This window comes from Topomyia yanbarensis, chromosome 1 (assembly GCF_030247195.1).
Source record: "Topomyia yanbarensis strain Yona2022 chromosome 1, ASM3024719v1, whole genome shotgun sequence".
Classification (NCBI taxonomy): domain Eukaryota; kingdom Metazoa; phylum Arthropoda; class Insecta; order Diptera; family Culicidae; genus Topomyia; species Topomyia yanbarensis.
The window spans coordinates 183,215,794-183,232,002 of NC_080670.1; the positions used below are offsets into that span (position 1 = coordinate 183,215,794).

Genomic DNA, 16,209 nt, shown 5'->3' on the forward strand with positions numbered 1-16,209 from the left:
TACACTAGACACAGTGGATAATCAGTGCATCTATGTGATTATTAGCTTAAATCGGGAATTAAGCTGCATGCCATAGAAAACATATCCCACCGTAGTTTTCTGTTCACAGCAAAGGTATTGGACATCGGCATAGCTTCCTTGTAATTTATCAGGTGTCGATCTTTCGTTAGCAGCCAACAATATATGAATTTCATGTAATTGTTTTTGCCGACCATTTCTATGACGCGCGCTCGTCAAATGTTTACACTTTAACGAGCTAGCCTAGTATATGTAAGCCGTGTGTCAGAATAATCAAAGTAGCCAACAGTGTTCCTAGAATACTTTCGCTGGCCAAGCATTTTTTTTTATTTAAGTGGTCCCTTAAATGATTGGTTTTGCAGATCAAAGTATCTCGAGAATGCCGCCTACTACATTGAAATAAAAAAGATGGGTGGGTAATGTCAAACACATAAATTAAGTAAAAAGAAATACAGCGATTTTATTACATTTGGATTGGAAAAACTCTAGAAAGAGAACTGCGGAGACTCCATTTTGGATCGATTGGATTCGGGTTTAGCTGTCAAATAACGAATCCAATCGAACATTTCCTATCTTTGTAACATTGGACGTGTTGCCATAAGCCGGGGCATACGTTGCCAAAAATGTTGTTTTTCTCTCCGCAGTACTCTTTCTATAGTTTTTCCAATTTTTATCAGCCTCTTTGTTTATTTTAGGCTGATTTTTTTTCTTTCTTTTTAATGAACCTGTTAAAATATTCTTTTGTGGTCTGTGGATGTAGCCCCATAACCCTTTCTGATTATTTGGTATAAATTTCTCTTTATGCAAAATTCAAATTAAATTAAAGTAACGCGGGTTCCGTCGTGATACCTGAAGTTGACAACAACTTAAAGCAACATCTGATGCTGTTACAAACGTTTATGATTCATGACTAATCTGGATGCTCCATTCAGCGTTGTATAAGCTAAATTCACTGTTGTCCATAAATAGTAACAAATAAAAACTTGAACGTTGAGTAATTCGCATTGAGTTTTCAGCACGTACTAAGGTTAAAATTACTTGCAAACGTCAACAAGTTACGAGCCCAGCTTGTAATAAGTAAGGCAGTCGAAGAAAAACTACCATTTTATTTGCCCTCGTTTCCGGGTATCCGTTAACATTTGTTTTCAGCAAGTTGATTCACTTTTTTTTAATTATAGATGCAAAACTCATCAACAGAGCAAAACAAAAAGTATTATTGGATTAACACAGTGTACTCTGGAAAAAAATGGTTGCTATGAATAATTCAAACGATAATTAATTACCTCTCATATGTTATATCGTTCGTTTGATGAGTTTCCAATCAACAACAGTTCACAGGAAACGATTGTACCTAACGCAATATCATCTGCTATAACTGAGTAAAATGTAGGGGAAACTGTTCTATCTGGAGGCTAAACCAGCAAATCTTGGAAGAATTTTCGACTAACTTATGATTAGGGCGTAAAAGCCGACTGTCAAAATTTGCATTGCGAGAGAATTCCGGAGAAACTGCTATTGGTCAGGCACAGTTCACAGCAGCCACGGCAAGAGATTTTTTTTTGTTTACTATCAACGGCTGTGTTTGGTTCAAAGTGCATACACCACTCTCCCCTTAAGTTTGACATACGCACCATCACTATAGCCAAGCAGTAGTCAACAAACATCTTCACCGAGACCGGTCCGTCGTCCGCACGGCCGATGCGTTTTCGATTTGCATTAATAACCGTTGGTTCTTCTCTTTTCATTTCGTCCACAGATTTCAAGCTGATCCGAACGCTGCAACTGACGGAAATCATCGTACCGGATGTGGTGGATGTCCGCGACACACCCACACTGTCCTGCAGCTACGATATGGGCACACACAAGCTGAACTCGGTCAAGTGGTACAAAGACGAGCGGGAGTTCTTCAGGTATGCATCATCTCTGCTGAAACTCTGCCCCACCCCGGAGGCTCAATACGACCGAGTGCTGTTCCGCACCACCTGTAGGGTCTAATAATTCCAACTGCTGTGCTTGATTGGATTTTTCGATAATTGCCTGTCGCGTTCATCCCCCATCCCTATCCCCCTCATCTGTTCGAAAGGTGATATGATAATGGTGATGTCTGTTTCTGTCTTCGGTTCCCGTCGCAGGTACTCGCCCCTAATGGAACAGAATGTGATGATATTTCCGGTGGACGGTGTTGCGGTGGTGAGGAAATCGCCGACCCATTTCTGCAACCGCTTCATGTGCAGCATCCAGCTGCAGCAGCTCAACATCAAATCGAGCGGTTCGTATCGGTGCGAGATATCCGGTGACGCACCGGAATTCAAGCTGGCCCACGGAGTCGGGAATATGAGTGTGGCAGGTGAGTGCGTGTGGGTATTTGAAATCATGAAGCGGTCAAGGATTTGCGGTGTGATTCATTCCGCAATGGCAAACATTCTTTGTCATGGAAAACATACAAGACTCAATTGAAAAGATGGTGATCTATCCGCGAAAAATGGTCTCAAGTTTCATAACATTAAATAAAAAATCATGGTTGAATTAAATGAATTAACGTTTCAATTTCGTTGCTTCAGTATCTGGCAGATCGACTTGGTCAGCAGATACACGCTAAATCCAAAACAAAAATAGTCACATTAAATCTAAAAGAAAGGAATAATATTTCATCTGGACAAAAAGCTCAAATTTTAAGACAAATGTCCATGATTTAATATTTGTTTGTTTTTATTTTTTATTATCCAACCGATAATAAACTGACTAGAAAGATAATTTTAGATCCGCCATTTTGAAAAATATCATTTGAAATTGAATGATTCAGCTAGTAACGAGTTTGCAGCACACATTTCCACGGCTGATTCCAATTTCGTTGAGTGGTTCGTGTAGGATGGCGGCCGTGAGGTGGAAGAGCTAATGCCAAGTGCACACAGTTGTATAGAAAGAAGCAAAACCAGCGCAAAGCTTATTCATGATGTAAAAAAACAGGAACGCTCTACGAATAGAGACGATGAAGCCTTGGTGTGTACACGATTCAGGAGCTAAGAGCTGTGCATTGTGGATTTGTAAAAGAAATTATCATTCGAGCAATGTATATATGTTTGTATGTATGTATGCACATATGTCTGGGCTTGTTTTGTGACGCTGTAACGAGGACGCTAGCTCGGAACAAAAGAGTCGGTATGAAATCTTAAACGGAACTTGACCTTCATCTTCAAAAAGCAGTTGAAGGTTGAACACTGTAAAATTTAAGAACTATGAATTTAGTTTGATAGTTACACGTTTCATTATTTGTGTCTTTTTTCATCTCTTGCTGAGAGCAGCTGACATCTCAGCAACCAGGTATTTTTGCTAAGATCTGAATAAAACAGACACTTTTTGCGGATACTCGGATAGTGTTTTGTTGACAATCAGTAAACAAATGTCACTTTGATGAGATGGCAGTCTGAATTAAAATTTAAAAAATAATTATTAAAAAATATCTGTAAACGTTTGTAGATAATTGGTAAATTAAAAATAGAATACTATTTTGAAAGGAAAATTCACATTCGAATACAGTCATTCCAGTGCAATTTCGCTAAACGCTATTACTATTTTAAAAGTTTGTAGATGTAAAATACAGACATGTCTGTTAATCTGGCATCGCTGCCATTATGTCAGATTTTGCTCCAAAGGAGGACTCTATTATTTAATCAGTTCTAGGTGTATTTGTATTAGGTCTGTGTAGCATCAACAAATGAATTTTCATCAAATGTCAGACAGAAAAAACACTGCATTGGAAGCGAAATCAATAAACAAAGTTAAAAGCTTTTGCCTGAAAGGCCCCCCACACTCGGGGTGTAATAATATTTCTCCGTAAAGGCTGATCATATTGATGTTGATAATTTCCACAACAGCTGTTGTTCGCAAACACAGTCCGTTCCCTTCACTGAATGGCTTCATCTGTTTTGGCTATTTAGCTTTTCTCGGATTTTTTTCTGCAATACCTTTTCCACGAGGAGGATCGAGGATTGGGAGGTTTGTTGCTTTAAAAATTTCCCCTTATAATGGTGTTGAATGAATGATGAATGCCATTGCCCGTCCGCACTGTACTGAGTTTGTTTGCACAAACAGCACTCGATTCATTTAGTTCAGGAACCTTCTCTGCTTTCGCGGAATCCATTAAAATGTAGGTATTCAAATTACTCGGTATGGCTACGCCTTTCGAAAGCTGTTTCATTTTGTGCGAGATGCTCTATTTTACTGATTTTACTACTATAATTGAAACCAACTTTCTGGCAACCGCATTTTAGCTCGTCAGCTATTCACGTGCCATAATGGCGGGCTACTTTGTTTGTATTTTGACAGTGTTTGTATACGTCAGTTTGACAGCAAAATTTTCAAATCTTTTATCACATTATTGTTTATTCGTTTCACTCTGAGCTTGTGTCAGTAATACTCCAGGGAGAGATGTGCGGAGACGCCATTCTGAGCCAGCTAAACTGTCAAATTTTTGAGCCAATTTAGGATAAGGTAGGGCAAATTCGACCTAGTAAATGGTTTTGGCTGTAAAATGCTCATTTTGCATCAGATCAAGTCATTATATATACCAAATTGAAGGTTAGGCTTTAGCGCAACTTTTTATGCATAGCATTTCGTTTATGTTTTGGAAAATTTATGAAATCGACCGTTGTTTTTGGTTGATTTAGTAGAGTTATTACCTAAATTGAATGATTTTTCAATGATAAATCAATGAATGTTATGGTATTGAATGGTAATGAAAGAATGGAATTTAATGTTGTAACCCGTCAGGGTAACAATTTAGCACTGGGTGGAAATATACCTTTTTTACGTATACACTCCGTAGAGTGTATTGTTTACGTAAAGTTATGCTCACCACTGTTCCATATGATCGATCGCTTTTTACGTTAAATTTTGTTTATATGTTTGTTTGTGAACGATTTTGTTGGATCAGATAGGTGTAGTAATTTTTGTTAAATATTTGTATATTAATAACAGGGTTTAGTCAGGTAACCGCTCTTCTCTCGCTGCGAAAAGTGTGCGGACTATGCTGTACCATAGCGATGACAGCTATGCGGGATGTGCGTTTTTTTGGTGTTGGTTGTCTGACGGAAGAAAAAGTTAGATAGTGACAGACCACGGTACAATACAGACGTCCCCGTTACACCAGTTCGGGACAGTTTCCAGCCACAATAGCCGTAGTGCGAAGTGCGCGTGTGTGACGGAAAGTTATCCGCCGTAAAGTGCTGGCCCGTGGTTTGTGCGCTTGTTTATTTTGTGGTGCTGGATCGCCGTCGGGGGAAGCTAATCATCAAGGAATTTTCGCTTCCCCGGCTAACCGCAAAGGATCCAGATGCACCAATCCGCCCTCGCTGGGAAGGATAAGCCGAACGAGCTTTCCTCTCCTTCCCAGCTAATAGCCAAGGAGGGTGAAGCAGGGTGGACAACGGCTCCCCCTGGGAAGAACACTGCGGTGTCTTCCGGGATTCTTTGCGGGGAGCGAAGAATCCGGTGATTCATCACCACCGTCGCTAGGGAGGTTCCAACAAAGGAGCCAAGCTCACCTCCCTAGCTAAAAGACAAGGACCGTTGCCGGAGCAGCCAACGAAGATACGACCGAAGGAGAACGCGGCCGTCGGAGTCCCGGCCGGTCGGATAAATTCCCGCCTTCCGCCTACATCAAAAGCAGCAGCGGCAGCAGTGAAGTGGAGAAGCGGCGAAATAAAAGTCGGTAAATGTAGTAAATTACTTGTTTGTTTACTTTTGTTTTTGGTTGTTACGAGAATCCGAAATTCTGTAGAGGCACCTAGGCCGCCCTGAAAAGAAGGGTTCGTCGGGCAAACAAGAACCCGAGTAGTGGGCAAACCCCATACTTACAATGTCAATCTCGGAATGTCAAAATCTCGAGCAGCAGCACTAAAGATATTCCTATTTGCTACTCAGCAGCTGCTCAACGAATACTATATTCATCACGTTTTTGTGTTTTTCGTTTGTAATAACGAACCATTGTGCTAAAAAATAATAAAAATACATTTTAATTTGGTAAATAAACAATTTCAAATCAAAAAAATTGGTCGGATTTACTCCACTATCTAGAGGTCGGATTTGCTCCAGCGCGTCATTTTTCATTACGACGCAATTAAAAAAATATATGAAAAAATAGAACCAAATTCATCTATGCACTTTGTAGGACTTTAATCAAAGAATCTTAATGCACTTACTATTTGATTCGATCACTTTCACAATCAGAAATATCCCGTGGTAAATTATGTATAAAAATGAAATGAAAAGTTGTAAAAACACACTTGTTGTCGTTTAAGCATCTCAATGTAGCTGTCACGCTACTAGTATGATTATTTTCGATGCTCTACATGACAACAGTGATATTAGTTTGTGTAGTGCTTCCGATTTTCGATAACAGAGGACGGTCGGTTTTACCCACACGGTCGGATTTGCCCCTTACTTTTTTTTGGGGAGTGCTGCTAGATTTTAACAATTGAATCAACGGCTGCCATTTTACCTGCATTTCTCGCCTCACATCTCTCTCTCTCTCTGGAGGATAACTACTTGTGTCAAAGTCTCATCGGATCAACGAAGCAGAGAACACATTTTTGGTAGTGTGCCCATAGCGGGTGGTCTTGGGGCAGCCTTTGTAATCTTTATCTTTATCTTTATTTGTTGTACCTTCACCAACAGACCCCTTGGCCCCAATGATGGTTGCTTAAACTAATTACATTTCAGAATAGACATTATATTAGCTCCGGTACCAGCGCTCCGGTACCCATAATTGGTTTTCTTGAACGGTAATCGCAGAAAAAAGTTATTGCATAGACCTCGAACGCGGGCTCGAAGATCTAGGCGTCCGAGGATTGTTGGGCAATCCACCATGACAGACGTAAGCCAGAGACGAACTGGGCTCGAGAGCAGTCTCTGCGGATGCCTAGAGTATTAACTGACAACGGTTTTTGGAGCTCGGCAGCTAAAATCTGTTTTGCCAAGGAAGATGTCGCAGTGCAAAGCGTATGAGCCGGCGTAGAACGACTTCGATTCTATCAACGCCATTCTGGTAGTACGGATTCCAAACAACAGAACAATATATTAACGTTGAGCGGACCAACGTGCAATGAAACGATTTATGACAGTATACGTTCCTGAAGTTTTTCGTTATTCGGAAGATGTGTTCAAGCTGTCTCGATGCCGAATCCATGATAACTCCGAGATCCTTGACGTGAGAGTGTCTTGGAAAGCTCGAGTCGAAGAAATGGTAGTTAAACCGAATCGGATGGCTTTGCAGCGTGATCGTAACGATTGTGCATTTACTCGGGTTTAAAACCATTCTGTGTAGATCACACCACATACTAAAGCTCTACAGTTCACTCTGAAAAAACACGGTATCGGCGAAAGAAAAGCGGGGCCCTTGGAATTTGATACTGACCGAACTGACGTCATTGAAGTAGAGGAAGAATATTACTGGACCAAGATGGCTTCCTTGTGGGATGTTCGATTTGCTTCCTTTTTTTAACTGGAAACATGTGCGCTGCTTTCCAGCAGGAAGGGAATGTTCCAGTAGTGAGTGATAGCTCGAAGACTCGTCAAAATGGTTCAAGAAGCTCGCTGATGCACTTTGTGACAAAAATCACGGGAACGCTTTCAGTTTGAAGTTGGCTGCAAGGCCCGGGCACTTACAAAACAGAGGTCCAATGTAGGATCATTCTCGTTGACGACATTATTGATTTGTCGAAGAGTTGCTCTATTGTAGCTGTCCAAAATACAACTGGCATTGTCGATAAGTGCAGATTTTTCGATATCCAGTCGTAGAAATCCATTACTTGCTGGGTACCAGGTCAAGCCAGGTAAGTTGAAGTCGCCCAGTATAACGATATCATCAGACGGGGCGGCGATCGAGGCGATAAAAGAAACGGAGGAAAGATGTACATCGATCAGGCTGGAATCACGAATTTGGTCAGGTGGAAAATACACGACACACAGGAAGAGATTGCGATCGGCAAGTTTCACGGATATCCACACTTGCTCGGAGCTCTCCCACCGCTCATCGTTGATCACTCGGGCTTTTATACCATGGCGAACGGTGATAAGCACACCACCGCCTGATGTCTTGTGGCTGTTGAGGGGATTGCGATCTTAGCGGAAGACATCAAATGTTGAACCAAACACCTGGTGAGACAGAGTACGGTTGTCGAGCCACGTCTCGGTTAAGGCGATGACGTCATAACAGCAGCCCGTGGCGAGCAAATAGCTGTCCGTTGATGAATTTAAGCCACCAACATTCTGGCAGTAAATCTCGATGTTATTGGATGACGGATCAGGTTCTGCAGAGAGCGAATCAACTGCATCGCGCCCCAAAATGTAGCGATCATCATCGGCGAGAGAAATGGTTGACATCTGGTCACAAGATGTTAGAGCAAAAGGCAAATTACTGGAAGCGAAGAATACATCAGCGCTTGAAGTGTTCGGATCAGATGTATACTTGCCATTTGTGGTGGGTTGGAAGACCCTTTCACCCATCCCACACACAGGACCGGGACGACTGATGATCGCTGGCTGCAATTGCTCGACTGTGGCGGGGGGATCGAGGGCTTCCATAGTGTCAACTGCGGTGCGTCCCAGTATGCGTTGAACCCCGATGGCGTGAGGTGGAGAGCAGGAACGGGACGACAGTAGCTTACGGCGAGAGTCAGACGATGAGCTAAAAGCGTTGATCGGTTCAACCGTTGCATCGTTATAATTTGTATGATACTTGTCGAGAAAAGCGGCTTGGAAGAACCCTTCCCCACCCACACATAGCGGGACCGGGACGACTGCTGAACGCTGGCGGCAAGGGCTCGACTGTAGCGGGAGGTTCGAGGGCTCCCTTAGTACCGACTGCGTTGCGTTCCAGTATGTGATCAGCATCGAAACTCCTTCACAATAGCGGTGTAGCTTGGTATAAAGGCATTGGCAATCGTTGCGGAGCCCTCTGTAGCGTCGTTGATGACCCGGGCTGCATTAGCGGAGTACATGTGAATTCTGAATGCGGAGGAAAATTAGTCGGCGGGCACCAAATCTTCTGGGTACGGCTATACTCTAATTCCCTGAACAGTATGCCTTGCGGCCGAGTGTCAGGGTTTGAATTCTTTGGATGAACTACAACTTTCAAGGATATGAAGTTTTAAGTACCGACGTCTATGCCTTTTTTAACAAGCGGAATAACCCGTATCTTCTCGTTGCAATTTGGTCCTTCTTTGGACATTTGTTCGATAGTCTCCTTGCAAACGCTGGGATGAAATTTAGAAAGATGCAGCCAGAGCAACGGCGCGGGAGGTTGAACCTTGAGAATGTTTCTATTATCGACTAGCTTTCGACCACTGACAAGAATACTGCTCGGTCAGGACCATTCTCGCGGAGACATTTCTGAGGTGGTCGAGAGATACCGGATTCCCTGTCGTTTGATACTATTAACAACGATAAAACTTCAAAAATCTCGTCGAAAATTAAAAATAACTGGAGCGATTGATGTAAACAACTAATCATTAAGAATAAACTGAACCAATGGGTGATTTCCTCGAACAACTTTCACGTCCGTTGCTCGTACTGGACGACCTCAACGCGCACCATATTTGCCTGGGTTCCAACAAATTAACCGCACTATGCCACTTCATCGCAGAAAAAACACACAACGGTCACATAACCGAATTGATCCAGCTTCCGATACCGCATCAGCCATCGATCTCACAATCTGCTCCGAAACTGTGGCCTCGAAATTCATTTGGCGAACGCTTCCGGATACCCACAACAGTGCCCTCTTCCCCATAGTCGTCTCAATCCTTGGTTTGTCTCAGGCTCCAACAAAGAGGCAGCAATGGCTGTACAACCAAGCGGATTGGACAGCTTATGAACGACTGACTGCCAGCGCTATGCGACCGGGTGTCGATATATCAACAGAGCGTTTTGTTGAGCAGTTGATCACTGCTGCAAATACTGCAATACCACGCACTACTGGTAAGGTAGGGCCTAAAGCTGTTCCATAGTGGTGTCCGGAGGTGAAACCAGCCATCAAAAAACGTAGGAAAACACTCAGAGCACTGAAATGTATCCATGCAGAAGACCCACGAAAAGCTTCCAAGAATCGCGGGCGGCAGCGAGAGTCAATCCAGGACATCAAGCAGCGATCATGGGAAGACTTTGTCGCGAAGATTTCCCCAAGTTCCACTACGTCAGAAATGTGGCAGACAGTGAACACACTGAGAGGGAAACGTAAGCATAGCTGTCATTCAACGGTCCAGTGGACACACTGAAAAACCGGAAGAAGTAGCTGATGGACTGGCACAACACTACAGCAAAATATCCGCAACCTCCAACTATCCACAACTGTTCCAACGGAAGAAGTGAAAGGCCGAACGAAACCGAATACATTTTTCGCCAGACACCGACGATATATATATAATTCCGACTTCACACAGAATTAGTTGCTGTGGGCACTCGCCAGAGGGCGGAGCGGGTCTTCAGGACCGGACTGCATCGATTATCCAATGCTTCAGCGACTGCCATTGTCGGTGAAAATTGCTATGCTAGAGCTCTTCAACAGAATATGGTGCAGTGGTGTATTCCCATCCTGTTGGAGAACTGGAATCATTGTGCCAATCCCAAAACCAAATTCGACCGACAAGGGTCCATCTGCTTTCTGACCAATCACGTTAACGAGTTGTATGGCAAAGGTATTCGAGCGGATGAAGAATCGACGTTTGACTACCGAGCTAGAGTCTAACGGGCGTCTCGACAAACGACAACAGGTTCGATCGGGGTACTGACACATACTTCGCGGAACTAGAGAGGTATCTCACTGACAGCGATGAACACTGTTTGATAGCGTCGCTTGATTTGTCGAAGGCTTACGACACTACCTGGAGATATGGCATACTACGCACACTAAGGACATGGCAGATACGTGGAAGAATGATAAACATCCTGAACAGCTTTCTGGCCGACAGAACGTTCCAGGTCAACGTGGAGGGGCATTTGTCGCCAGCGTATCCGCTGGACAACGGTGTGCCGCAGGGCTCAGCGCTCTATGTTACGCCATTTCTCGTCGCTAAGCAACCCATCTTCTGCGTGGTTCCGAATTCCGTACACTGCCTATGATCGCAAGTCAGTCCCATAATGATAGGAAATCCCACGGAAAACGGGACAAATATGCGATCATGAGTAGTACAGGTCTTGCTGTACGCCGACGATATTCTACTTCCAGTATGGGAGAAGAAGGACCAATCGCTCTACTGAAAACTTCAGTCGGCAGTAAAAGCCGTCGATAAATCGTCTAGAAGTGTTGGATTTACGATATCTGCAACGAAATTCAGCATGTTCCATTGCAGCCCTAACGTACGCCGTGAACCCTTGCAGGCGATACAGGTAGATGGTGTAGCCCTTCCAACCCATACGCAACTAAGATCCCTTGGTGTCACTCTCGACCGATCGCTCAATTTTAAAGCTCACTGTAAAATTACGAAAAAGACGTGCGAATCCAGGCTGCGTATCCTGAAGATGATCGGTGCGAAATTACCCCGTGGTCATCGTGCGTGTCTATTGCAAATCGGGTCAGCAATTGTTACCTCTTGACTGGTTTACGGCATGGAGCTTGTAAGCAGAGGAGGAGATGCCGCATCCAAACTCTCGCACCTGCATACAACAGGATGATAAGGTTCGAATCCGGAGCATACGTCACGACTCCAATTTTAGCCATTATGGATGAATTAGGTACTTTGCCATTCTACCTGCTCGTCCTCCAAAATCATTGCTCGATTGGCTATCCGAATGTTAGAAAAAAGTAGGGATAGTTCTGCTCTTCCCCTGGTAAATCGAGCCTCCGGTCGTTTAGTGGAGATGGTCAGAACCCCTCTTTCAGACATTTGCACTCGTATGCGTCCTGCATTTCAGGAGCTCCTGGCACGTCGTCGCTTCAGCCGCTCAACAGTTGTTTACACGGATGGCCCAAAAGACGACAGGACAGTAGGTGCGGGAGTGTTTGGAGAACATCTTTAACAATCGGTTGGCCTTCCATCGTATACAACACGGCCAGAGATTTGGTAATCATGTCCGACTCGGCTAGTATCTTATCGGCATTAGAAGCTGGCACATCGCAACACCCGTTGATTCAGCAGATTAAAACATGCTGCGAAACCGTCCAATCAATCTTTGCTGGATTCCAGGACACGCAGACATTCGCGGCAATGAAGAACAGCAGACCGCATCGCAGGAGAAGCCAGTAGCCAGTGCCCCACTAGAAATACCCGTTCCGGGAGCAAACGCTGTAAACCAAATCTGAAACCAATGGTACCAGCGGTGGTCAGCATCCACTGAAGTGAAACTACGAGAAATCAAATTTGACACGGTGAAGTGGACGGACCGCGAGAACTCGGCTGATCAGCGTGTAAAGTGTCGTTAATAAACAACAACAACAACTGAACCAATAGTCGAATAACTACTGATTAACCGTTTCCAGCAATCGACTGTATTATACACCGATAGCTTCAAATGTGATGATACAGTGGGAGCCGGACTCCATAGTACTGGTGTAGCGGAAACACGCAATCTTCTGCAACACTGTAGCGTGTTCTCTGTGGAATCGTGTGTCATCATGATGTTCATGTTCATTTTACGACGGAGGTGTATTGTGTTACCTTGATATCGCATCAAACAATCGAAGGAGAAAGTTTGTAAACGATATCCCCCATATAAGTAAGATTGGACTTGCCAGTACACCCTGAACCGAGCTATAGGGTGATCTCCTCGGTCCCCAAAGAAATCCAATAACTGAGATCTGGCGAGAACATAACACGATGCATGCCCAGACAATATGTTCGATGTCGTGATAACTGTTGCCCCTGTTGCAGATACCACTACTCGCGAGCCCAATACGTCGAAGATGAGCGTCTAACGTGTAGTGATCGAACATGATCCGATACCATAAACGAATCAAATCCCGACCCACATCCATTCCTCTGAATAAATATTTCGTTGATATCTTCAGGATAATAGAATGTAGCCACCGTCCTAACTCTCCATTGCTTCACGATATCCGCCATCTTTCTGGCGTCCTTTGACGAAAGGTGTTTGAAAATTAATTGAAGCAGGTTGGTATTTCGTAGATGCAACCTTCTAAAGAGCTCTTAGCTAGAGAGTCCGCTTTTTCACTACCCGGGATGGAGTAATGCGAGGGGACCCAAACTAAGGTAATCTTGTGCGATCTCACCGATAAGGCACGCAAGAGCTTCCATATTTTCTTATTAAATACGGAAAGGGATTTCTAGGTTTCACCGGACGAAGAGTCTCTATTGAGCTGAGGCCGTTCGAAACGATAAAGTAAGTAATCGATTCCATAATCGATTTTCAGCGAATGAACGCTCGCCAACAATAAATTTGACAAAATTTTAATAGTATTTTAATGAAAAAATTCAACCAAGTTCCAATTTTCGGCAAAGTTGTTAACCACATTCTGGACAAACCTTTTTATAGGAATGGTTTGGGTAAATCTGAGAAGCAATAGGGTAAAACACATTTTCATTTATTTCACACGCAAGAAAAATCCTTTTACCGGTACTTGTACTGATTGGTATTAAATCGCTGTCCAAATCGTCACCCCATGTGGATTCAGAATTAAATATTCAGATGACGTGCGATAAAAATCTTGTTTCACTCCTGACACTAAGATAAAAAAAAAACTATTCGCTTCAATCTGATTCTTGCTCCATCAGCTACCGGATGACGAACGAATGAAAGTGGACAGGGAAGAGCCACCGGTACAAGAGCTAGGTATCTGTTGTTGATGGTCCGAGACTTTTACGAGCTCATCACTGAGTGATGAGCAAAGTATTCGGAGAAGGCGAAGAATAACACGAAGAAGGAGAACTGACGTCCATTTATCACACCGAGCGGGTGGGAAAATGTGAGCGTTTGTTTTAATGGCTGCTAAGCGCACAGACGGGATACTGTATCCTACTTTATGCTGACGTCATAAATGAATTCGATGTTCATTTTTGACGCTTCTACTGTTTACATTGAGTCGCCCGGTCTCACGAACACTTCTGCCACTATTGAATACTTTACGCTGACGTCATAAATGAACTGAGTGTTCATTTTTGACAGTTCGCTTGTACTGTTTACATGGACTTAGAAAAATGCTTGACGATTTTCTTTAAGCGAATCTTGTTGTCCACAAATTTTTCTAAGTTCATGTAAACAGTACAAGCGAACTGTCAAGAAAAGTGAGGTTAACTGTTTCAGTAAAGAACCTAATAGCGATATGAAATTTTACGGAAATTCATCATTCATGTGACCCAGTCAAATTTACAACATTAAAGTATTCCGGCACCCATTCAACCATCTCGCTAGCACCAGTGATTGATCAGCGCCAAAGACATAATGAACAGTTACAATGCCACCGACTGACTTCGCAGAAATCCATCATTACGCCAACTCATTCGCCTGCTTCCGAGAATCGTAGCAATTTAACGAGTACACGTATCTTCATATTATTTCCCTCGCATCCTACGTCACAGCAGATGAGCTTATTCCAACCCGCAGGGGCCTCCCATTCTTTCCAGCTCCAGAAGGATAAAATCAGCACAAAAGCGACGAATAGAAAAGAAACAATAAATTTTCCACAACATTAAGCTTCTTTCCCGAGCCCACTAACCGCCCCCAAGGGGGTCACATGCGGCAGAGCGACAGCAAAGACGCACCCAGCATCGCTCTGTGCTTTGCCATCTTACGGTGGCTTATTTCAATCGGGAAATTGCTGCAGGCGTAAACCAGGATGAGACACATTCCGGGATGACAATAAAAAGATAACCATGAAAATGCAGAAAATCTTCCGGCATTCACGAGCCCTTCTTTCTATCTCTCTGACGGACGGACGGACGTACTGCAAACCGCTGCCGCCGCCGCCGCCGGCCGAGCTGCGGGAGGGTTGATGGCAACAACAGCATCAAGCATTCTTGCGTTCGTAGATTGTGGACGGGATGAGACCAAGCGAAGAAAATCTCTGACCAGTCATGCCGATGTGATAATAATAATCAAATCTTTCCGTCCGTGGTCGGTTCCACCTACCATCGTTTGCCGTTACCGCTTCAGCCAGATGTTCCGGATCATCAGCTGCCAGAACGTAGCAGAACGGAATAAAGCCGTTCGATAGAATTAATTGGATCGATTGTGGTTCTCATAGAATTTGAATAATTTGCAGATTAAATTTTTACCGCATTTCCAAGCGTCTTAATTTTCTCGGTTCGCTGGCGCTCGACGGCGAGTCCTTCTCGGATCATGAATTTCGGAGCGTCTCTGTTTGCGATGTCGTTCAATATGATTATTATTTACATCTTTGAAGTGGAACATATGAAGCAATTCGATATAGAAGCTCTGCTTCAAAATTTCGTTTGGCGAGATTTAGATCGCTAATAACTCTCGTTGTACTCAGTCAGTGCTTTTTGTTTTTGCCAGAATTGGAGCTACAAGTAAATAAACAACAACTCTAGCCAAACATTTCAAATTGTCCTAAGTGCAAATGACAGTTTCTCATTGTTTACTTTCTCTTTCGCTAATAACTCGGCAGTTTATACGTCTGTTACTCAACTCTTAGCAGAATAAACTAGTCAAAATCAGAGTTTTTCGATATATCCTGAAACAATATTGAAAAGTTTTAAGATGACGCCGTAATAATCGAAAGAGAAAGTAAACAAAGAGAGGCTCTCATTTGCACTTACGACCATTTGACATGTTTGTCGAGAACTGTCAGTCGCTCGATCCAGTGTGCATTGTGTTAAGAGCGTACTCCGGCTCCTTAAAATTTTGTATTATTCAACCGAGCATTTGGGAGGTGCAAAAATTACTAGAGGTGTATATGGTGCCACTCACGGAAGTCGCCTTTATTCAATTCCATCATTTACACTATTTTGTAGGGGTATCATTCAATACGTTAACCAAACCAGAAAGTTTCGTTTAGCAAAACAACCAAAACACATGGTTGAAAGTAATGGAGTTGAAATTCAAATGTCCGTGTATTATGACAAAGAGGACAAAAACGAGGAATAACTTCTTTGGTATTCCTAACGGTGTTCTTGCTCTACGTCGTAGTGAAATTCCGAAGCCGGGAAATTCTTCGTCGGTCCACCGCCGGGGACCAGTTGAGTAGTACGCGACGTAGCACCGGGTTCTGGTCGTCGG

General features: G+C 43.4%; 1 protein-coding gene across 1 annotated transcript in view; it reads left to right on the plus strand.

Annotated features, from left to right (window-relative positions):
- The window catches only part of LOC131683892 (uncharacterized), a 79,278-nt gene that overhangs the window by 13,648 nt on the left and 49,421 nt on the right, over positions 1-16,209 (plus strand). The window contains exons 2-3 of the mRNA XM_058966277.1: positions 1,775-1,928; positions 2,151-2,365. Of these exons, the coding sequence (XP_058822260.1) occupies positions 1,775-1,928; positions 2,151-2,365 (369 nt within the window). The remainder of the gene's footprint in view (positions 1-1,774; positions 1,929-2,150; positions 2,366-16,209) is intronic.